Raw genomic sequence first — 25,709 nt, forward strand, 5'->3', positions numbered from 1 at the left:
GTGTGGATGCTAGTTGCTAGTTATCATTGTAGTTATCGGTCTTGGTGTGAACTGGCCTTAAGACACAAGATGGCACCAGTTGCGTTTAGGTCTGAAATACAGTGTTGCCATGAACGAAGATAACCGCGGGATGGCGAGACAGACCAATCAGAATTGAGTTCTCTCTGGACAACTTGTTTCTGATTGAGCAATTGGGGACAAATGTGAAAACCAGACAAACTTTATACAAATCTTTTTATTTAGCATTATACAAGGATATAACAGGTGTAACAGGCTACATATATTTCTGTGGGTATAAAAGTCAAAGTAAGTTCATTAGAAATGTGTCCTCTCCAGTTGTAGACACACAATGCTGTTGGGAATGAGAGAGTGTCATGCTGAGGTCAGCAGGGGCAGTGCTGTGCATGTCCAACATTACACATACAGGAACATTTGTGACATTCAAAAAATTCTCTGCTAATGCCATAAAACGTCCACTTTTGTTGATTTTTATTGAAAAGGCTTTTCAAAAATCCCTTTATCAACTATTGATTTGGCACATCATGTGATAAATTGTGTTTATTAATGCAAGGCAGCAATACATACTTTTATGAACAGACAAGAAGCATGCTAACAGACAAAAAAGTTCAAGTGCAGGCTTATCTTTTTCTGATAAACACATTACATTCTAGAATTTCAAATGGTTGTAACGTTTTTATTTCTAAGAAATATTGGCATCTGTGGAAAAAGTACACAATCTTTCCTCTGGTCAAAATTAAAAAAATAAGTGTTTCTTGCTGACTCACATTATTCGAATGCCCGTTTAAATTGCATAAATGTTTGATTGGCTCTGTGTCCTCCATACACACCGTTACAAGCCTGTAGAAAGCAAAGACAAAAAACATCAGTTTCCTGGAGGCTGACGTCAGTTCCACATGACCACTAATAAGCATAACGACCTTGGTAATTACCATAAAAACAGCCTTTAATATTTGAACATGTCAAAGATAAATGTGAGAATGGAAAAATGAGCTGATCCATGTCACGCTGCACATTCACGGGGGTGTGTATGGATGAGGTCAGAGGAATCGGCACCCAGCTCTGGTTCGGTTAGCCCCGTTCCACCACAAAGCTGACATGTGACTGTATAGGCTTGTCTGCCCTCTCCAACTGTAAAACCTCGGCTGGGCACGAGAAGTCAAACCTCAGATGAGACACTTTCGTCATAACTGCCACATGCTCGAGTGGCACCCAGCTAAGTCAACAGAAATGACCATCGGACGGTCTCTTTCCAACACACTGGGACCTCATGCAGTCTCAGACTCTAGAGACCTGTTATAAAAATTATATCACAATGCATTCTAGGTGCTATATATTTAACAAATGCATAAATGAAGGCTGAGCCACTCTTTGGTAGTTTTTGAATTAGGTCATTTTTGACAATCCTAATGTGAAGGAATGCTAAACACCATAACATCATCTGTATTTTAACTGAATGTTTCTAACTCTCTCTTGTCTTTGGATTATGCATACGGCAAGACTACATCTAAAATTTCAGACGTTTGTCAGAGTCTTAGATTGATAAGATTTATTTAAAGGCCATTATTTGGCCGTCTGTGAGGATGTTGGACTGATGTGTTGGAATGCTTACCTGAGAACACCGATCTCTTGCTGGCATCCCTCACTCCACTTTGATTACCTAAAAAGAGCCACAATACAGAAGAAAAGCTAGTAAATGGTTTCGTGCTGAGCATTTGCAAACATATAATCCAAATTAATACAATGAGATATCAACATTTGAACCTTGAATCCCTAAAACAGCAACAAAAAGCAGCAAAAAGAGTCACAAAAGTACGTTTAATGTCATTTTATCGCCAGCAGTTATTACCGATTATATATAATTTTACCATTCAAAAGTTTGGGGTCGGTAAGATTTTTGAAGGCTTTGAAGGAAGTCTCTTATGGTCTCTAAAGCTACATTTATTTGATGAAAAATACAGTAAAAACAATAATAGTGTGAAATATTATTACGAATTAAAATAGCTATTTTCTGTTTGAATATATTTTAAAATGTAATTTATTCCTGTGATGGCAAAGCTGAATTTTCAGCATCATTACTCCAGTCATCAGTGTCACATGATCCTTCAGAGATCATTCTAATATGCAGATTTGGTGCTAATGAAACATTTCTTACTATGATCAATGTTGAAAACAGTTGTGCTGCCCCAAACTTTTGAACGGAAGTGTAAGCTAAACCGGAATGTTCAAATGAAATCTGTGAATGTTTCCCACATTTTCTGCCTTGATTTTGGCGGGAAAACTGCTACCATTCTAAAAATGGTAAAATGTGCTAAATTTATCTAGCATACCCAAAGACTTTAGATATGCAAAGACGGTGCACACTCATGTTACTATGAATGGGAGAAAGTGCAACGTGCAAAATGGCGTAATAAGTCCCGCCTTCTATATAAAAGAGCCAATTGCCAATTGGTAAAGTCATTGCGTCACTGCAGCTTCCATTAGAAGCTCTAGTTGTGATAGAAATTGGTTGGTCAAGCCCGAATTTTTTATTTTTTATAAATATGGTGATTTCAAATATAAAATTTAAAGGGATAGTTCACCCAAAAATGTTGTCTCAAATCTGTATGAGTTTCTTTGTTCTGCTGAACACAAAGGAAGATATTTGGAAGAATGTTTGTAACCAAACAGATCTCGGTCCCCATTGACTACCATAGTATATATTTTTTCCTACTATGGAAGTCAATGGGGACAGAGATCTGTTGATTACAAACATTCTTCCAAATATCTTCCTTTGTGTTCAGCAGAACAAAGAAACTCATACAGATTTGGAACAACTTGAGGGTGAGTAAATGATGACAGAATTTTCATTTTTGGGTGAACTATCCCTTTAAGTGTAAGCTTGGTGAACAGCTTTGGAGAATTTGATGTTGAATGAGCTGTACTTGCATGACTGAAATAGTTTCCTGAGAGGAGCTTTATAGATGGCCACCGAGTGAAATTACTTGCCTTAAAGGGACCTTGGCATACTATACTTGTATACGCAACTGAAAACATTACCAAATAAACCAAAATATATAATAAATGACTACACAAAAGGAGGAGGTTGTGGATAACAACTCTGCATCCCTTCCACATGTTTCTACACATAGATTACGCGGTCTGCTGATGAGTCACAGTAAAATATGTAAACATTTTACAACTAAAATATTACATTTGAGAAATCAGACATCTCTACGTATCATGAGCCAGAGTTATCAGTTCAAATTAGGAAATGGAGCTGTTATGTTAAAGTCCTGAAATTCAAAAAGGAATGGAGCATTGACTAAAATGTTTTAAGGGTTAGTGGTTACCCCATTGCGGGTGTTTCTGCAATAACAGGAAATTGTTATGGATCTTGTTCTTTGCCATGCACTTGATGCCTATTCAGAAACCTATGTTGGCACAGGCCAAACTCCAACAGACAGCGTCAACAGTCACTGTGGCAGCCAATCAGCAAATGTGCTGAATGCCAAGTGGTATTTTGTCACGTCCTGTGGTTGGCAATGCCAAACTGTGCCTCATGTTCCTTTAAATAACTGGGCTGGCGAGACAGTTCCAGCAAGCATGCCTGTAGAGACTGTTAGCACAATATACTTATTTTATGCAAGATATGTTTTTGGCAAAATAGTGCTGCCTGTCATGTGTAGTTACATTTCATTTGATAGCTGGACTAGGACTGTTTATACAATGTTTTGCTTGTCTAGCAATCTTTGGACGTTTCTCTGGCGTTGCGATTTTGTGTTCCAAACATATGTGGAAATCATTTGTTTACCAAAGAAATGTTATACCAGATCTATAACAAATATTTGTGTAAAAGTGCTTCTGACTTTAAGTGGAAAAGATACAGAATCCATAGTAACATTTTCTCAGAAACTGTTTTCATCCTTAGCATTTTGTTTTGCACTTGACTTTCTGTTATTATGAAAAGGCTCTTCATCACATTAAGTAACAGACAATTGTCCTCATCCTGATAAAAATCACAATCATTCTTGCATAATCCATGAACTCAAAGATGCTCTCTCAGGGACGGAGCTTTGATATGCTACAATATTGAGGTCATTAACAGACTAATGGCTCATGAGGGACACCGAGAATCTGGCCATGTCACGTTCAAAGAGTGAAAAATGAGGCCCGCGGTATTTATTAGCGATGACGGACCGTGATTTGGACAAATAATAATCCTCTAATGATTCCAACCGTGCTTAAATCTTTCAGACATCAACTGGAATGGAGATCTAAGTTATGTTCATGAAACCATATCAACATAATTAAAGTGTACGATGTTTTTCAACCTCCGAGCCGCACATGCAGCAGTATTGCGTATGTGGAGACTTTGAGACAGGGAAACCATAAAAGTGCTGTTTGGAAGTAGCTCCCTCGACCCGACTCATTTATTTTCAGGGGACGAGAGCTAAAATATCGTCATTAATAGGCCAGAGTCTTAGACTTGCCAATCCATAAATGGATTTAGTGAAAAGATTTTGAACACATAAGCAGTGTTACGCATTACAAGTAACACGAGTTACGTAATCAGATCAGTTTCTTCAAGTAACTAGTAAAGCAACAAATTCCTTTTAAAGTTACAAGAAAATATCGGAGTTACTTTTTCAAATAAATAACGCAACTTACTTTGTTTTGCCTTTTTTTTTTCACTGACACCTCTCCTGTCCCCATGTTGAGAAAAATCGGGAGTAAGTGCAGAGGCGTTGTGTGTAAACATGATGGTTATTGTAGACCAAATGTGATTTACTCATCTTACTTGCACAGATTCAGTATTCCTCAAAATGATTAAAAACAATGAAATGCTTTATGTACTGTATTTGATCTTACTTTATTAATCAGTGTCTTTGCAGTTGACCTTCGATGATCCAGTTCAACCATACTAATAAGCACATTTTTTTATTGCTTAACTAGGAGTGTGGAACTTTCTTCTCCTGCATTCTATTCTTCTGCAATCCAGAATGGCAGCCTAGATGAAAGGTTTGAGCTGCACCTTCTACTATACAGACGTGAATGCATTTCCTTCAGCCTGAGGCTTATTCATTTCACTTTTAGTGTCAAAGGGCCTTTACATTTGCCACAAATAGAACTTATTTTTTTTGTTATTAAAAAATGAACAAGAAAAGCCCAGCCCAGATGAGAAAAAGCAATGAAACAAGCCCAGCCAAGATGAGCAATGCATTACTTTCCAAAAAAAAAAACCCAAAAAACCCATTAAACTAAGTAACGCGATTAGTTACTATTTTAGGAAATAATTAAATTTTGTTAAACTTTCCCCAACACTGTTCATTAGAATTACTATGTAATTCAATCTATGTATCATTTGTATCTGAAAAATCTTTTAAACTAACAAAGATATTTTGAGATTTCTTTAAGGGATAGTTCACCCAAAAATGAAAATTAGTGAAATGAAAACCATCCTAGGTGTATATGACATTCTTCTTTCAGACGAATACAATAGGAGTTATATTAAAAAATGTCCTGGCTCTTCCAAGCCTTTTAATGAGAGTCAATGGATATATTTTTTTGGAAGTCCATCAAAGCGCATCAATCCGTGATAAAAGTGCTCGAAACAGCTCTGCGGGGGTTAATAAAGGCCTTCTGAAGCTAAGCGACTTTATCGACTAAAATAACTAGCATCTGGCAGACGCAAGTCGACTTACACAAAAAGAGTAACCCTTGAACTTGCTGCACAACGTAATGACGAACACGGTTGCACAGCCCTGTTTGTTTGAACCGTGAGAGGCGTCAGAGCTTACGCTACTCCTACGTCACACATCGTCAAGTGTTACTCTTTTGGTGCAGGTCGACTTGCGTACGGCCGTCTGCCGGAAGCTAGTTATTTTAGTCGATAAAGGTTTAAATATGGATATTTTTCTTACACGAACGCATCGCTTCGCTTCAGAAGGCCTTTATTAACCCCCACAGAGCCGCTTCGCGCACTTTTATCATGGATGGATATGGATTTCTCAAAAAATATACCCATTGACTCCCATTATAAGGCTTGGAAGAGCCAGGATATTTTTTTTATATATCTCCGATTGTATTCGTCTGAAAGAAGAATGTCATATACACCTAGGATGGCTTCAGGGTGAGTAAATCATGGGCTAATTTTCATTTTTGGGTAAACTATCCCTTTAAGTTTTTTTTTTTATGTTGAATTCATATTCAACGGGACACTTATTCAGTAAGAATGAATTCTTACAGCACCTTGCTGATGGCACTGTTTATTTGTAATGTTTTAGAGCCAGATTTACTAAAGGAGTTTTTACACCAAAATAACAACAATTATAACAATACATTTTTAATAAATCTTTCTAATTCTATGAGAATAGGGGAAGTCCACACCATAACAATAATGACACAGAAAAAACGATAATGCTGGATTCACTTTCATAAAGATTTTTTATAGTAGATGATCTGACAAAAACATTGACAGCCAATTAGAATCCACAAAAGCTTGTGCATTTAAAACTTATGATGAACAGAATAGTTATCGTTCTTGGTGTGAATGGGGCTTTATGCAAAATCAGGTAACAGCATAAACATGTCCACAAAATCTATCATGAGCCTGATTTATACCTCATTTATATATATATATATATATATATATATATATATATATATATATTATTATTTTTTGTTGTTGTTGTTGCGTTTAGGGATGGGTTAAACTGGATAATGGGAGGTTCATAAATAGGACACAGGTTTTTGAGCTGAAATACATAAAAGTGGTTTAGTGAATTTGCCCCTCAAATCTTTATGCCATGATATAGTCACTGATTGGGACGGGGTCCGATTTGGAATACTCACACTTGTCCTGTTCAGGTGGTTCCAGACAGTCACTCTCTGTGTCACTAGGGATGCGCCAGGGCTTCCTGACGGCCTGCAACTGCTGGTAAAACTCATCCTGGAAACACATAGGATAGAACCAGAGATATAAACCATAATGACAATTTGATTTGATATTTTGTTATCTAATGCAAATAAATTAAGTCTGGATTTAATTGTCCTAAAATGTTACAGCTAACACACACCAACTTCACAAATCAATTTGCTCCAATATTCAGAAAGTGTTATAATGTATCAGTGAACACCAGTGCAGAAAGGTGGCAGTTGAAAAGCAATGAAATCCCCTGTAAACTGGAAACCCAAGACGTAAAGAGCTGGTAAATGTGCATGTCAGGCCCATTCATACTACAGATGTTTTTATTTTCTTTTGAAATAAGTACACCTCTGGGTCGAATCCTCTGAGCCAACCTCTAATAAATAAATTGCCCCTGTTCCCTTCTAAAGACTTTTATGTGTTCTTATTTTTCAGCATTAAAGGTATCGCTGCACAGGCCAGACACGAAGCGCTCATACATCTACGCCGCATTTAAGTGCTAAATCGCTTATAGGAAAATTGAAAAGAAGGACAAATCATCCGATATCTTTTCCTGTGGATATTTATTTTTCAGATTCGGGAGCTGGACTACTAAAACAGCCGTGGGACCATGCAGGTGGGTGGAATCAGAGCAAGATCAGTGCTTTTATGTTTTTATAATCTCATCAGTCATAAGAATATGAACTAACAATACGATTCCTGTTTGTGGCTATTAAATACTTCAAAAGGCGCTTTGGATTATTAACAAGCACTAATACAAAAAAAGAAAAGAAAAAGAGAGCAGAAACCCAGAAATGCCAGACTTCCTTCTTTTTTCATACCATGGTAGTCATCTGTAAATCTGTCCTTTAGTTTTCAGTGGATCCTCTTATATTATATTGCTTAATCTCAATTGAGCATAAGATGAATAGGCCATAGTAGGCATGGACAATAGAATACTAGACCGCCTACAGCTTTTACAAACTAACCAGAACAATAACAGTGAGTGTGTGTGATTCTGAACTCATTGACCTGAGGTTTACAGGGTTTCCAAATGTAGAGCTTTGTCTTTTCTCAATGTCGACATAAAATGAGACCTTAGTTTTCAAGCAGTAAGAGGATTGTTTAGAGGCATTTTCACACCAAATCAGAATATTTGGCACATAAAAACATGCAGAACAAGACTGAAGATATAAGATATACTGCATATTTGTTTTGGGATATTTTAAATGTAGAGGTAAGTAATTGTAATTAAAATATTCACTTTAAATTGTAGTATTTCACAATAACGTTTTTTTTTTTTTTTTTTTTTTTTTTTTATCAAATAAATGCAGCCTTGATGAGCATAAGATTGCTAATCCCAAACTTTTGAACCATTGTATTTATGTGATTATAGGTGTGTGTGTGTGTGTGTGTGTGTGTGTGTGGTCCTGGTAAACCCTACGTTATGGGGACAAATTATCCCCACAAAGACAGCAATATCCGAAATCTTACTAAGTGATGACATGTTACATTTTTTGAAAACGTGTTCTGTGATGGGTACATTGTCTTTCATAGACATATGTCTTATGTCTATGAAAAGTCCGCATAAAACATGAAAACCCAATATGTGTGTGTACCTCTGTCAGTGTGCTCCATAGACCTCCATATAAATCAGTAGTGCTCAGGCCTGGCGGTGTGAGGATTGGTCTGGTTATCTGTCCTGTCGGCGTGACAGGTCTACTTCTAGAGCGTCCGTACAAGCGTTCTGGGTTTCCATGACTTCCGGCAGTCAACGAGCGCATCATGAGACTATTGGGGGTCAAAGGTCTGCTTGGTGTCCGTGCTCCACTAGGGGTCTGGGCACGGCTGCTGGGGTTGCTGGGAGATGTCCGGCCCATGACTAGGCTTGTGGGCTTAGTGTTGTGAAGGGGCAGGCCTGTGGTCTTTGTGGAAAGGCTGCTGGGAGACTGTGGTCTGGACGCCTGTCCGAGCACAGGCAGAGTGTTGGTGGTGTGGAAGAGGGGGGTTAAAAGCAAACTCCTATGAGGGCTGTTTGGACTTCGGTTCAGCTTCCCTTGCTCTGCCAGCTTGGCCAAGTCCTTTTCCACCTCTAAAGAAATCAAGACAATAAAAGCAAACAATCACTAACTGGGGAACAATAATAGTCATGGCTTGTAAACATTTCAGTAACAGGTTATATGGGACATGACTAAATGCATGAATGCAAACTTCACACACACACACAGACACACACACACACACACACACACACACACACACACACACACACACACACACACACACACACACACACACACACACACACACACACACACACACTGTTGCACACCCATTTTTTTGTGTGTATTCCGGTTCAAATAGACACTAAAAAACATCAGCGTATTGACATTGACTAACCACTCATAGATTCCCGTTAATAAACCACCAAAACAATTTCCTGAAGTTTTGCCGAGGTCTTTTAACAGTCATGGCAGCAGTATTTACTGTCAGCTGTAAAGTGTAAATTGAATGGCATGTTTACTTTGTACGAGTACAAGGGCGATTTAATATGGTCTGCTCCATGTCAATATATTTGTTTGCTTGGTAGCGAGTCAAATATTTTTGTTTATGAAAGTCTGTTGCATATTTTCAGATGGAACATCTGGACCCATCAACCAGAGTTCAGTCTGTGAGGAATTGGGGATACTGAGGAAATAACATGTGACATATTATAAATAGTATGTACAAGTTTGATATGTGTTTCGGAAACCTTGACTACCTAAATTGTAAGCAAACAGTTCTTTCTCCCAATGAAACATCATGATAGTTTTCCACTCTAAAATATGAAACATGTCCGATGACCAGATAACTAATGTACAATGTATCTAAATGCCATTTCTATGTCATTTTGGCTAACACAGCTCTTGTAATTAATTCCCATTACGGAAACTATTCCAGATTGTTGTGATATATGATACAGCTAATTGTGTGAATGGATAATTAGATTGTTTTGTCTGTGGTCAGCCATAAGCAATTACACCCCCCTGTCGTTCCATTTAAACAGGATACAGGAACTTGTTCTAGCAATTTCTCACCTAAACACATATGTGACGGAAAGGATTTGTTGTGAAAATATTATACAGGCACAAATCATTTGTGATGATGGCAAACCATTCCAAATAAAGACGATGAAAACAAAATCAATGAAAAATGTCTTTGTGTGTTAGTGTTTAAAGTTTCCCACATGCTATTTATAAGAGTACGTAGTTGAGTACATAAACTTGATTATGAATTAAGGTGCATTCACGCCATGTTGAAATTACTATAATTACAAATTTATTCCAACTTGTAAAAAGCATTCACGTCATCGTAGAGCTCGTAATTAATGCTTGTAAGATGGAAGCTGTCTGAGAACTCCTACTTGTACCATGTGACATACTATAGCCTATATAATTATCATCCATTTACTGATTCATTATTTAGCACTATTTATTATATTCATTATTTAGCTCTTATTATATTCAGCCTTGTCTATGTCCTACAATATGAAGCAAGTGATAAAGGAAATGATACAGTAGCATATATAGTGACCCTAAGACTAAATAAGAGCCAAAGAGAAGGAGGGATGACTTTAGAGAGTTAACAAGAAGCAGCACATCTAATCTATTATAAACAGCTCTTGGTCAAAAAAAGCAAATGCGTTTCCCATTCCCACAAGGCTACAACCCGCAAGCATGCAAACCCATCATTTAGAACATATGCAACCTTTTTGATTCCCGACTCTTTCTCCCTACATATCTACAGTGTTCACGTCTTACAGAGGAAGAGAGAGAGATCTGAGGAATTCCAGCTAGCTGAAAGTGATGTTTTATTTATCCAAAAGTGGATAGCTTTTCTCTGCCATTAAAAAACAGCCAATAAATGTTGTGCTTTGAGCACAAGTCAAATATCAAGCTTTTTAAAATTCCTAAAACAAAACAATGCAGCCTGATCGTAAATTAAAAAGGAATCTGAGGATAAAGCTGACCACATAATTGAGGTAATAATGAGATAAAAGAAGAAGCCTGGCTTTCAACACGGAGAACATTAACAGCTAATAAAAGCATGAAAGGGGTAAATTAGGTTGTTGAATGAGCCTAATGCTTGGCCTTATGGGGATGGCTTTGTTCAGATAGAACTCAACAGACAAATAGCTTCAAATCAATGCCATAAGAGAGCAGGGGCGACTTTTCCCACAAAGTGATGTCAGAATAAGATTCCTCTGACTCAGTCACGAAATAACAAGCACACTTGAAATTAATAGATAAACACTTCCCACACAAACACACACACATAGCCATTTCTGTTTACAGTGAGAAATGTAAGAACACTACTTTTATTTGTTATCACAAGTAATTCAAAATGCAATAGTCAACATTTGAAGTGGATCAAAACCTTTAATCAAAGTTATACATGAATTTTGAACAATACCCGTTCTTGTCTTAGGACAACTTTGATGGACTTTTTTGATCCACTTCAAATGCTGACTGTGTATATATATTGTACATGTAATAAAGTATGGCTGTTACATTTTAAAACGTTATGTGTTTCTTTTAATTCATCCAATTAGTTGCATTCTGTCACGACTTGTAGTATTGTAGTAGAATACACGCACGAGGACGAAGATGAAGAATCAAAAGTATTTAATCTCAATATAATACTCAGGAACACAGAATAGCTTACTCACAAGTCGTAATATAGACGAGGCCAGACGAACTCAAAGAACAAAATACAAGAGATAATGAGGTGCACAGCTGAATGGAATGATTAACTTAACTAGGTCACTATGGCAACAAACTCAGGCACGGGAAAAACCAAGGCTGAATCTGAAATCGCCCCCTAAACCCACTTGAAGGAGTGAATGAAAACGAGTGAGCGAATTCGGACAGCCGTTGAGCATACATCTGTTGTACACTCGTTATTGCAGTGCGATGTGGGATTGAATGAGTGCACTCAATAATGTTCACTATGGTTTCGGACACCACTACAAATGGCTGTCCCCTCAAATTTTGAGGGTATGGGGGGGCGATTTCGGATTCAGCCCAAGTTCAACTGAACATAACTGTGACACATACAAATGAATGAGAAAAAAACATAAACAAAGGACATTTAAAGACATGTCATCATTGGGAGTTATTTACAAAAATGTCTTTAGTAGTCAATAGAAATCAGTCCAAGGACTGGACGCGTTTTCGTATTTCCTGTTAGGGAATTTAACGATGGATCAGGTTCATGACACTATTTTAAAGGGATAGTTCACCCAAAAATGAAAATGCTGTCCTCATTTACTCACCCTCATGTTGTTCCAAACCTGTATGAGTTTCTTTCTTCTGCTGAACACAAAAGAAGATATTTTGAAGAAAGTCGGTAACCAAACGACTGATGGACCCCATTGACTTCCATAGTAGGAAAAAAAAATACTATGGAAGTCAATGGGGACCAGCAACTGTTTAATTACCAACCTTCTTTAAAATATCTTCTTTTGTGTTCAGCAGAAGAAAGGAAATCATACAGGTTTGGAACAACATGAGGGTGAGTAAATGAGGACAGCATTTTCATTTTTGGGTGAACTATCCCTTTAAATATCACGTTGAATTAACAGTTCTAGGTGAAAAATCTAAATCAATGTAACCATTCTTTTCTGAGACCGTATCTGTGAACACTCCAGTCTCTTCACTGTGGGTAACAAAAATAAAACAATTCACGTTTCTTTCTTTAATGGGAATGATCGGCATAACAGCATGAACAGCCGGCTAACTCATATACAACTCGTTTTTCTTTTTCTTTCCCCCCAAAGCACAAAATAACCTTCTTACAAATATATATAAAACTTTGCATAAGACAAATGAAAATATATGAAAAACATTTCTAAATAGATTATTAATGTTTTAATCTCTGTTTTCTTTTTTTCAAACAAAAATAAAACAATGAATTAACAAATAGTGAAATAAAATAATGAATTAACAAATTTAAAGTTACAATTATATTATTTTCCGATTAGCCAAATATGCGTGCAAAAGCTACAAGTTCGTGTCTAGTTTGGTTGTTAACTTTTTGTGTTTAAATGTCAACCTCCCACATCCACACACATCCACACAGCTGTTGCCCTGATGAGTTAGTGAAAGTTCCCTTCTTAAATACTTAATATGTTTCAAATGTATTCAGTGTACGATAGTGAATCGAAATAAAAAAACAGTACATGCGTAAACAAGCAACTGTGCGACACATGTTGGAGTTTTGTACTGTTTGTGCCTTTGGTTTTGGCCAATGCTTTCAAGCGGTTACCAAACGAACGAGTGTCGCGGACACACACACACGCAACGTCTAACAGTGGCCTGCGAGATCAAACCACCGGCTGAGTTTGATCATCTACAGACAGATATTTGTCACTTCACAGCGATGCTAACAAGCTAGTGCAGCGGTGGCATTGTTAAATGAATCAAAGATGGTCACCATTTTCCACAACATTTTAATAGTTGGATCAGCTTTCAATTAGCCAATCAGACGCCTTCATCTTTGTGTTCGCATGCAGATTCTCACATGTGTGGCCTTTGACAGTGTCAGACTGTAATGGAAAGGTGGCCTGTTTTATATGTGTGTGGGTGTCTGTGTGTTAAAAACCTACCGGCAAGATGTTTGCCCATGTTCTCCAGTTCTTTGGAGAAAAGCGAGTCCTGGAGTTGCAGAGCACGTCTGGGCGTCTGGGGGCTCGTGCCTCTGATCGGCTTCACATCCGATGCCCAGACAGGGTGACGCTACAGCACACACACACACAAGAAACAGTACAGTCACATTAGCTTTGAATTTCACTCCTTTTTTACATACTACTTATGGTTACAACACTGTGCCATATCTGTTATAATGAGGGCCAATTATTTTTTTAAGAGAAATTAGAAAAACATTGAAAACCACAGTTCTTTGGGATGAAAGTCTGGATGGCGGCAAGGACTGAACTTTTATTTGTGAACACTGCGCTAGACGCTCAGTAGTGGTTAAAGGATTTTGAAGTAACAATCAATAAACTCAAGGGATCCGAGAACGGATGACGACGGGCAGCATAGAGATCCTACTATTAGTGTGTTTCATGATAATAAACTTGCGGTTTGGGGGAATTAAGACTACAGCCTTTCAATTCAAGACTATGGAGAACAAACCGATGATATACAAACAATAGATTAATCAAATTCACATTGGTTTGTAATGATTTAGCTTATTGCGAACATGCTTGCCAAGCAACGTAACAAACACTGATTTTATTCCAAACACAAGTCTGGTTTACAGGATACAAATTTTAAATGTTGTAACAGCTGGACACTTAACCACATATGCCATCACACACACACACACAAACACACACACACGATAAATAGTCTTATTTTTTTAACCTCTTCTTATTAAAGGTAACATTAGGTATTAGGTATCAGAGGTTAAGAGCTTAAAAACAACATTTAGCCTAGCTAGCAGGCTATCCAGTTAGCCTAACTACTGACAACTGCGTGTCATGCACTGTGAAACATGTTTTTGTGTTGTTCTTCTGAGAAAATCTGGGGGATTTACACAAGGTAAGACATGTTATAGTAAACAAAACTAAAATATTAAGTTCTTACTGGTAGCATCATTAAATAAGCCCAATTATTTAATAAATTAGCATATAGGCTACATATCTTAGCACAAATAAGGGATGTACAGCTTTGTGAATGATAGGCGTCCAAAGCCACAAGTAGAATGAATAGAGAAAGAGCAAAGAACAATTTTAGGGAAAAGTTAAACTTTCAGAAGCTAAATTAGACTAGCAAGCTGCAAGACGTAATCTTTCTTAAAGCATTAGATGAAGAATTTTGTTTGGTACAAAGGGACAGCATAACGATATGAGTCAAAACCTTGTTAGATCATATCACATTTACCCAGTAAACACATACACCCATCTGCGTCAGGAAATATTTGTTGTGCAGAACATTAATGAGGGCAAGTCAATATGCAGCTCAGGCCTGACCACCTCCTACATCACACTGAAGACGTCTGAAGTCCTTCGCTTCCACCTTCTATGCTGGTTCTGGTTTGTTCTTGGTTGCAACAGCTTAAAAAATCTAGGCAGATCTGCAGAAGATATTTTTCATACACATCCTCTACGCCCCAAGGAGAACAGATGGACTTGAGAAGTCAGTGTAATTTAAAAAACAGGGTGTAAAAGACAGGCGTTTAGCACAACTGTGCGTGATGCCTTGTTTATGCTCGTTGACGCATTCATACTTCATACTTAAGAGGCGTTTATACTGTTTCCAATCTCCACTGCAGTATTCTCAGAAATAATTTTTTTAAAAATAAATATTTACATCAAAATCAGGAAGAAACAGCATTGAGAGGTAAAATGTTAATTTTTCACTGGTTATGACAGCAGACAAATCAACATAATAAACACATGACACCAGTATCTAGACTGGCTGTGTGTCTCTGCTTCTAAACTGTTTATTTTATTTTCTAGAGGCTTTATTAATTTAAAGCCTCAAGATGTTGACCTCTACATTTAAACCACATGAAAACATTGAAATGTTTTTTTTTTTTTTTTTATACAGAGTGTTACATGAACCAATTACTTTTAAAAATAATATCCTACATGTACTTTTTGGACATTTTCATTGAGTGTAAAACGTGTATTGGACTGTCCATCCATCCATCCATCCATCCAATACATGGATGGGCAACTTCGGTCCTGGAGGGCCACTGTCCTGCAGAGTTTCGCTCCAACCTGATAAAAACTCACCTGCCGTGTAGCTTTCTAGTACTCCTGAAGACATTGGTCCTGTCCCAAATGGCACCCTAAACACTTGCAGTCTTCCTACGGGTCCGTACTTTTGTGACATAATGCCGCTTTAACTGTCAGGAAGAAGTCTGCTGCTAAGCTTGCTTCAGTGTGGACTGGGCCAAAGTGCGCATTGAGGGCGCATATTGACTGCAAAGGTTCTGAAACCTAAAATGACAAATGGAACACCCTAAGGTCTCGTGGACTTCACGATCACGCGCACACGCCGGCCATTGTAAGCCCACAAGACCATAAGTGCATATGAAGTGTGCAATTTGGGACCAGGCCTTTGATTAACTTGTTCAGGTGTGTTTGACTAGGGTTGGAGCTAAACTCTGCAGGAGGACCGAAGTAGGCCATCCCTGGGATGGAACTGGTAGATGGATGGATGGATTTCCACTACTCACATATAACAACTAACGATGTAAACAAACATGGAAGTGTATCTTTCTCCAAAAACCAAAGATACATACTGTACATCTAAACAAAATCTGTGATTCCGGCTTCCTGGCCAATAATGCACTATTACTTTAAACAGGGCAAAATCAGGTCATGTCCAACATAAAGATAGAGGACAAGCATACAACACACACACACACTCACTTTAACTCTACAGAGGATCTCCAAACCCAACGAAACAAACTTTCAACACACAAGCCCTCAAGGCGACATTTATCCAAACATGCCGGGAAGAAAACTCTTCCCTCACAAATGTTTTGACGTGTCTTTATAGACAAGCATCTACATTTACAGTAAAAACAAATAAATATGAATGGCAGTTAACAGAAACAATTTCATAAACTATGAGGTTGCTGTTAAGAGATGCATGTCAGCATTAATATTCAAGGATGATTCATTTCTGATTCTGCCTTATTGGCCTAATCCTTTCTCTTGTGGTTTATTGGTTCTACAAACCCATAGTAGATCTTAGATACTTGTTAACTGAAGCAATACTTGGGAAGCGTAAAGCTGTTCCCTTCAGCACGACTGTGGTTTACAATGGCATTTGTCTTTATTGATCCTGATGTTTGCGTGAGACTCGGAACAGAATGAGTCAAACTAGTTTCAACAAATACATTTCTTGTGAACCGATCAGAGACAAGCTATGTACTGGTTAAACAAAAGCTGTTTTACATTTGGAATGAGTAATTGTGGATTAAGAGCAATCCGACTGGTCCACCAAAGCTTGCGACCACTTTTAATGGGGATTCCGTCCACTCACAAACATGGATCCAATTGCTTCAGAAATGAAATGCAGATTGAGGATAAATATGGGACCACTTTACCACCGTTCGCATTTTAAGTACTCACACTGTGCGTTTGTGCTCGTGTTCAGAATCCTAGCCTGAACTACTGCCGACTGATCCACCATTCACCTCAATCCTCACAGGAAAAGCACAACACTTCACTCTCAAAGGCCATTAAACAGGCTATTAAAGCTGCAGAGTTTCTCTTATGAACATCAAACGCCACTATAATTGTTCAGAAAAGTCCAGATCATTGGAAGCAGGTTCAAAAACCACGAGGGAAAGTCGAGGATTTTCATTTGCCATTGCGATTCTTGCCTGTGTCTATTTACTGCACAGGGACAACATTGCCATGGCTCATTGCCTGCTGTCACATCTGTGTGTGCTGGCTCTTTACGGCCATGTTGGAGGCCGCAGGCTCAAGCCACAGTGATGTTTAGCATGTACACAGAGCGCTGAGGCTTGTGTTCTGCCCACACCGACCTGCCACAAGGAAAGAGAGTCGCAATAAAGAGCGGTGGCCCACCCCAGCACAAGGAAGCAAACACCACCGACAGCATTTCCTCAATCCCTCTGGGCTGGGCTGCTAAAACCAGTTGAAAGCATGTTCCACTGTTTGTTTGCTGGATGTAAGAGATGAAAAATGTTCATAAAACAGTCCAATATTTTATTTCTCTTTCTTTTTTGCTTTTTCTTTGAGTTCAAAATCTGTGAAAAGAAGGTCAGATTTGCAATTTTAACATTATTTATATACTATTATACTTTGTATTACTATTTTGAATTAGCTTTATTTTAAGTTTTCATTACATTTTTTGTTTAAATTGTATTAAATTTGTAATTTGTATTAGTAAAAAAAAATTAAGTTTAAATAATTCTATTTCAATTTTTGATGGTCCAGTTTAGACATTCTACTAACTATAAGTAACTTTGCAATTACATGTCAGCTAACTCTCATTAGTGTATTGGTAGACTGTAAGGTTAGGGTTTCGGGTATTAGGGTTCAGATATTAAGCAAACAGTCTACTAATAGTCTACAGTCTACTTGACAAGTAGTTGCAAAGCTACGTATATATAATTTCTATTTATACCATCAAACTATTGTGTTACCGTACACTATTATGATAGTTTGATTATACAGTATATTTGAGACTATATATTATATAGATCAGGCTATGTGTGTTTGTTTTTCCTTTTTGATTCAAAATATTCAGAAACTTATTAACTATATACTAACTATATATCTGAGATTCCAATTCTCCAATATATTTAAGTGAATGTGATTTGTCATTTAATAATCTTTATAATGATCATGTTAGCTGATCTATAATGCGTGATGGGCACAGCCATGTTAGTCTGCACCGCAATTCAGAAAATGGGAGTCAGATTTACATCACGTTTTCACCCATCTTCTCCCAAAATACATGAAAGCAAGTGGCTGGTGAAATGGGAGAAGAATAGAGTAAACTATATAGTTACCTATACAATGTGTATCTGATTTGAATACAACACGTTGTCAAATTATAATAGAAAGGACTATTATTGCCGCTTCCATAGACATCAGTGTGTATTTAACAAACTATAAATGTATGTTTTGCTAGTACTTATGTATATTTAAATGTCTGAAACTTAAAATAAAGATTATGTGGTTGAAAACACTGAATAGTTGAGATATATGACAAGCGATGAGCGCGTCCGTCTCTGGAACAGCGCCAGCCAACACACGAAAGCACGTTTGAATTTGATCACGTGATGCACTGAACGTTCTAATCACACTGGTGATCGTACGTTCCAGTGACCAAAGGGTTAATTTACTAACTTAACTTATTAATTATTACGAACTTACTCAAAACTATTTCAGTTAACCATGTAATATTTAAATTTTGACGATAATATGTAACTTTTTTTCTTTTGTCAAATCAACTTAGATAATGTGGTCAAGAGAACACAATATTTTAACCAATTTCCTTCATTGTCTTAACTCAAAATTTTACTTTCAATGAACTCTTTTTTTTGTATTGTTTTTTTTTGTATTTACTTTTTAAATTAAGTGCATAAATCACGTTTGATAATAGGGGTAAAACAAAGAGCTGCATCTCTTAAAAGCTACTTGAAACATCTGTGTACATCCATTGTACGCTGAAATTATATTTGATTTTGTCTTTGATTATATGGAAGTTGGATTCCATTGACAAAATCAAATATAATTTCAGCAATAACAGATTTAATTCATACACAAATACACAAGATAACCTCCCCTATTGTTATGATAGAGTGCACAACAGACGGAAATGAAGTCTAACACAAAGGTTTATTAAATCTACTTGAGTTGGCAGCATGCAAACCCATATTATGTATGTTCACAGGCACTGTGCCAAAATCAAAAGGGAAATGGACAATAACAAATTTATTATCTGATTAAACTCTAAACCCCTAAACCACAGGAGAAGGGCCCTACAGCATGACATACTGTGTGCACCTGGATTACATGTGAAAACAACATGAGCCCACAGAGCTCACACAAACCACACATAACCTGTTGAAATGACTTCATTCAACCAGTTCACTTCTGAATAATTTGTTTATAACAAAGTCAAACATGTGAACCATGCTGAAAAACAAGCATCCAGACAGTGAATAATGTATATTTTCAATAACAGGCTTTATTCAGGTGTGTGACATTTAGGAGTGTGTTTTTCTGCATCTTGCCTGACAAATATCTTTGTTCTAGACTAGAGGTCTGCTGAAAAATTTGTTAATGCTATCACTATATTATGTTAGCTGGACAACATTTCAGAAATTTGTAATGAGCGAAAAACATGAACCAGATGCCTCAGCGGAATATATGGGAGAGTCTGTCAGCTCCTCTGGCATATATCTCATAAATTGCCTGAATTACATTCAGTGTTTGAATTGAAGCGGAGCTGCAGGGTCTCAGACCCCCATACGAGCTCAGGGACCCCAAAGAGAAGAATAAATTGGGGCCACCCCTGCCATTTCACTCAACAAAATAATAATAACACAACACCGTTTTCTTCAAATTGTCCAAATTGACTTATAGACATAGTTGAAAACTATCCAAAACTTTCCAAAAATGAAAATTCGGACATCATTTACTCAAGTTGTCCCAAACATGTATGCATTATTCTTCTGCTGAACACAAAAGAAGATTTTTTTGAAGAATATAGGTAACCAAACAGTTGATGGGCCCCACTGACCTCCATAGTATGGAGAAAAAAAATACTATGGAAGTGAGTAAATGACAATAGAATTTTAAGGTTTGGGTGATTTTTAGTTTTTGTACATTTTTTTGGGTGACCTGTCCCTTTAAGTGAATAAAAATTGACTGCATAACAGAGTCCCGAAAAGCATTTTACAGACACCTGACACAGTTTCCTCATTTTCACCTGACGATATGAGTAAAGATTTAATTTACAATTCTTCCTAAAGTAAGAGCGGTTGTTATACAGTACAGACCACTAAAAACACAGATGCAAATAGAATGAGCATCTTCATACTGACATAATTCTAAGAGCTAAAGAAAATGTTTAAGAAGTATAAGCCCTTCAAATAAGATAAGGATCGCAAAAAGTGCCTTTGTGAGCAGTCAATCACAGACTTTTTGGCTAAAGAATGAATCACTAGCTTTCAGTTGTACTAGATGAGATGACATGCTTTGAGTTTGGGGTCCATTGAATGTGAGTAATTTGCTTTCATTTATCTAATCTAAAAAATGAAATAAAAATCCAATTGACAAAATAATTTGTTGCACATTAATATGCACGGACCATATTAATGTGGTATGTTGCTTGTGGTCATGTTTGCACAAGCCTATAGAGTGGGGTACAAAAGTCTGATGACCTCAAGTGAAATGTAGCTTTTTCTAATTTGATGCAACCTTTTTCATTACAAGTTATGTTGATCCTTCCCTTACTTTTTAACTCAACCTTAAACTTAAACTAAACCCCAAACCTGTCCATAATATTACCCATATCCCACCTCAATAGCAGCACAAGTGTTTTGCTATACAAAATCATGAACACAATAAGTACATTGTACTTTTTTTTTATTATGTAAGTACATAGTAGTTAAAGACACCTAATATATAGTGTGACCAAAGTTATATTACCAGAATCAAAATTTGAGCGAAATAAATGAAAGTAAATTTAAATTTGAGTTTCTTAGTATGTGATTTGCCCCCTTTTGCTTTAATTTGAGAGTTGACATCCTAAATTTTTCAAAATCCTAGTTAATTTTCAGGTTTAAATTAGTCTTTGAATACCAGAATACTCTGGATTCAGACTTTTGGACCCCACTGTATATCAGAGGTATAATTAGACATGGAGGTAAATTCACACTGCAGTTTAGAGGACTGGAACAACAAATCCAGAACCAGAAATGTGGGGAAAGGGGGATTTTTCTTCATGCAAAAATGTTTAATGACACAGATGATGTCTGTGTCAAGAATAACTACATTCTTCCATGTTATAAATGAGCAGGTCTAATCAGAAAGATCAGGAAAGCCAATGCACAGCCATTTCTAAACTTTACCGTTTTAGCTCACACAGTCAAAGCAAACTATCCTCAAGTCTGTTTTTTTTTTATATCACCCCAGTACTAAGACAATCAAGACCGGAAACCACATGAGAGGGACCCATTAATGTGCGATGGATTACATTACAAGAAGGCCAAAATTAAAAGAAAAGGTTGAGGTTGAAACATTTCGGATCTGCCAAGGTGGGAGGCTGTCACAACAAAAAGTGAAGCCCGTAGGAAAAAAGAAAACACACATCCTGATTTTCTAGCCATACATAAACAAATCTTTCAGTAATACCGACATTATGTTACATAGACGTAATTAGCATATGCAGAAAAACATAAACTATTTCCTTCTCAATCACTTTCTCAAACATCCAGATCAGGCTCAAGAGGTTTCATTAAATTCTACCATCTGATGCTCATTAATGAAAACAAAGCAGAATTATAGTCTAAATTGACTGGCACATGGTAGAATGAATAATTATTTCAAAAAAAAAATCGGATATTTTTCTGACTACAGTACAACTACTTAATAGTGCAATATAAATATATCACATTAATTCACTGTGATTCATGCCAGACTGAGCAGAATTAACCACTGCCTATATAATAATGTAATGTCTTAAAAAAAAACCATTATTTGGGGTAATTAGTAATTAGTTGTTAAGCATATAATTCATTTGATAATTTTTAAGCTACTGAAAATATAAAAAAATAAAAGCCCTACTCAAAATATAATATTGCATTTTTAAAATAAATTTTAGTATTATTTTATTATTTTATAATAGTAATTAGCATTTATATAATAATAAAATATATCTTAATTAAATTAATTTGTTTAGTTGTTAATGTTTTATTATTCTGTACAACAGCAACGAAATATTTAATGCTATAGTATATGTAATGCTTTGTATAAGAATAAATAAGATAAAATAAAAAAATATATAAAATAATATAATGCATAAGTTAGTATAACATTCATTATATTAACAGATTATACAAATCATAAAAACAGATAAAAAAATTAAATAAAAAATTACAGGTTGTCCAAAGGCCAACAACCAAACTAAATTCCTCCAAGGTGGAGACCATAAGCAGCTCTGCCCATCGTGACCATAATTTCTGGGGCTAAGAACACGTGTTACAGCACGGAGGAGAGCACAGATACAGTGCCCATGACTATTGTTGTCCAAAGATGTGACTCAGCTCATAAAAGTATTACGTTTTGTTTTCCGTGCCATTCTGGGCGGCAAGACGAGAGAACCCCTGAGGACCAGTTAAAGTAATAAGCTATTAGGGAGACAAATCGCATTTGCCTTTCAAATAGAGCCCAAAATAAGCAATTAACCAGAAAACAACCACATTAAGCTTTAAAAAGCAGCAGTAGGTGATCTGATCCTTTCACACTCGCCGCTCCATGTGGGAAACATTAGCCGCCTCGCTCTTAGCTAACTGGCACGGTTTAATCTATAGACGATGGGGCCTCCTTTCACACTTTCTCTGTCTCTCTCTTTCTTTTTTTCCCTTTCAGAAAGACAGACAGGTCTTAAAAATGCACGCCAAAGTAAAGAGCGTGTTTCTGTGTGAATGAGAAAGCAGACCTAAGTGCGTGTGAGGCCCTATACGGTGTCCGGACGGCATTGTTTACTCTGTGGTGTGGTTTCTCAGGGCAGCGAATGCTCCTTGGGTGTCCCCACTGGGCGACGAAGAAGAAGCCTCACGCGCCTGGTGTTGCCACTCTGTCTGGAGTGCTCAGCCCATAAGCTCCACACACGACTCAGCCAGCGATTCCTAAAGAGGATTTTTCCAACACTTTTCCTCTGTAATTATAGCTGCACTCTCTGTTCTGCTGCTGATAGAAAAATAACCACTTCATTATGGGTTATAAGGAGTTTGGGGTTGCTGTAGTGACAGAAACCTCTATACAGTTCAATTCCCATGAGATTCTGAGAGTCAGACACAGAATACAAGGCGATAGGTTGTTCACGAAGGTCTGAGCTGTCTATTAATTGTTTTTCAATGGCTACAATCATACATGGCAAGGACACGGTAGTCAGTGCAGTTGTAGAGTACTAAATACCAGGGTTGTGAGCCTGCCAGAACTGAATTGAGAATGCTTTAAATCCAATTCAACTCCTCAATTTGAATTCAAACTGAGGGAGTTCACAGGATGCAGAATTGATTGATAGACAGAACAATAGACATAACTAAAGAATGACTGATAGAATGACAGACAAACAGATAGATACATAGACAGATAGATAAATAGAATGACAAACGGACACACAGATGTATAAATAAAACGACAGATAGACAGACACAGATAGATGTACAAATAAATAGAATGGCAGACAGACAGATAGACAGAGACAGATGGATAAATAGAATGATAGACAGACAGACACATGGACAGATAGACAAATAGAACAACAGACAGACACATAGATGGATAGATAAATAGAATGACAGACATAGACAGAAGTATAAACAGAACGACAGACAGACAGACAGAGAGATAGAAACATAAATTTATCGTATAAATAGAACGACAGACAGACTGACAGAAACAGATGGATAGATAAATAGAACAGACAGACAGACAGACAAACACAGATAGATAGATAGATAGATAGATAGATAGATAGATAGATAGATAGATAGATAGATAGATAGATAGATAGATAGATAGATAGACGGACAGACAGATGTATAAATAGAACGACAGACAGACACATAGATAGATAGATAGATAGATAGATAGATAGATAGATAGATAGATAGATAGATAGATAGATAGATAGATAGATAGAACGACAGACAGACAGACACATAGATATATATATAGATAGATAGATAGATAGATAGACAGATAGATAGAACGACAGACAGACAGACACATAGATAGATAGATAGATAGATAGATAGATAGATAGATAGATAGATAGATAGATAGATAGATAGATAGATAGATAGATAGACAGACAGATGTATAAATAGAACGACAGACAGACAGACACATAGATAGAGATAGATAGATAGATAGATAGATAGATAGATAGATAGATAGATAGATAGATAGATAGACAGACAGATGTATAAATAGAACGACAGACAGACAGACACATAGATAGAGATAGATAGATAGATAGATAGATAGATAGATAGATAGATAGACAGACAGATGTATAAATAGAACGACAGACAGACAGACACATAGATAGAGATAGATAGATAGATAGAGATAGATAGACAGACAGATGTATAAATAGATAGATAGATAGATAGATAGATAGATAGATAGATAGATAGATAGATAGATAGATAGATAGATAGATAGATAGATAGATAGATAGATAGATAGATAGATAGATGTACAGACAGATGTATAAACAGAACGACAGACAGACAGACAGATAAATGTACAGATAAATAAAATGACAGATAGATAGACGGACGGACGGACAGATAGATAGACAGACAGATAGAGGCACTTGGATAGATGGATAAATGAACAGACAGACAGACTCAAGACCCCTGTGTTCTTCTCAGCTGTCTTTGAACACCAGAGCTGTGTGTCCTGTGTGAACGGTTCCAGACTCCTGTTATTGTGTTCCATGTTGGAAGTCTGTTCTGGTCTCTGGTGGCTGTTGCTGACAGATTTGATGGAATGGGGGATTTCTATAACACAGGTGTCCTCATTGACCTCTCTCTCGAATGTAAACGAACACTTTTCCATCAACAACACGATACTCTGCGAGAAGAACGCAAGTCTTGCGTGCTTTCTCACCAGGTAAACAGCCAAGATTGTGTTCATCCAAACCGGCACCTTTTTAATAACTCCTTAATCAAACACAATGTACCTTTTACACATGATAAGCTCTTATTCATTGTTTGGCTAGGTAAGAGTCCCCTCTAGCTTGACAAGCATGGAGACAAATAGTCAAGTCACGCTGGGGCCGGTCCTCCCTGGAGAACGATGTAAGTGGTTTTAACTGTCCCTCTGACAGCGTTCACAATGGAAATGATGCTGAAGACATTAATGACTTGGGGAAAGTGATATAATGAACAGTTTTGCTGTGTGAGGATCACCTACCGGTCCTGTCACCTGAGAGGCCGTCTGCAGATCTTCTGCTGCTGTCAGGGTTTCTGTCACCGCAGGTAATGGACCTGATCCAGAAGAACAAAAACACAATAAGGCCTT

At 37.0% G+C, this 25,709-nt stretch overlaps 1 protein-coding gene across 2 annotated transcripts in view; it reads right to left on the bottom strand.

The window, feature by feature from the left end:
• Window positions 1-293: 293 nt before the first annotated feature.
• The window catches only part of cUnh8orf34 (chromosome Un C8orf34 homolog), a 96,106-nt gene continuing 70,690 nt past the window's right edge, over window positions 294-25,709 (bottom strand). For both annotated transcript variants that reach the window (XM_084399143.1, XM_084399142.1), the window contains 6 exons: window positions 25,602-25,675; window positions 13,551-13,680; window positions 8,524-8,996; window positions 6,853-6,949; window positions 1,631-1,678; window positions 294-858 (listed from right to left, as the gene is read on the bottom strand). In XM_084399143.1, the coding sequence (XP_084255269.1) occupies window positions 851-858; window positions 1,631-1,678; window positions 6,853-6,949; window positions 8,524-8,996; window positions 13,551-13,680; window positions 25,602-25,675 (830 nt within the window). In that variant the 3' untranslated portion in view covers window positions 294-850. The remainder of the gene's footprint in view (window positions 859-1,630; window positions 1,679-6,852; window positions 6,950-8,523; window positions 8,997-13,550; window positions 13,681-25,601; window positions 25,676-25,709) is intronic.

Source organism: Rutilus rutilus (genome assembly GCF_951802725.1).
Source record: "Rutilus rutilus genome assembly, chromosome: 24".
Taxonomy (NCBI): domain Eukaryota; kingdom Metazoa; phylum Chordata; class Actinopteri; order Cypriniformes; family Leuciscidae; genus Rutilus; species Rutilus rutilus.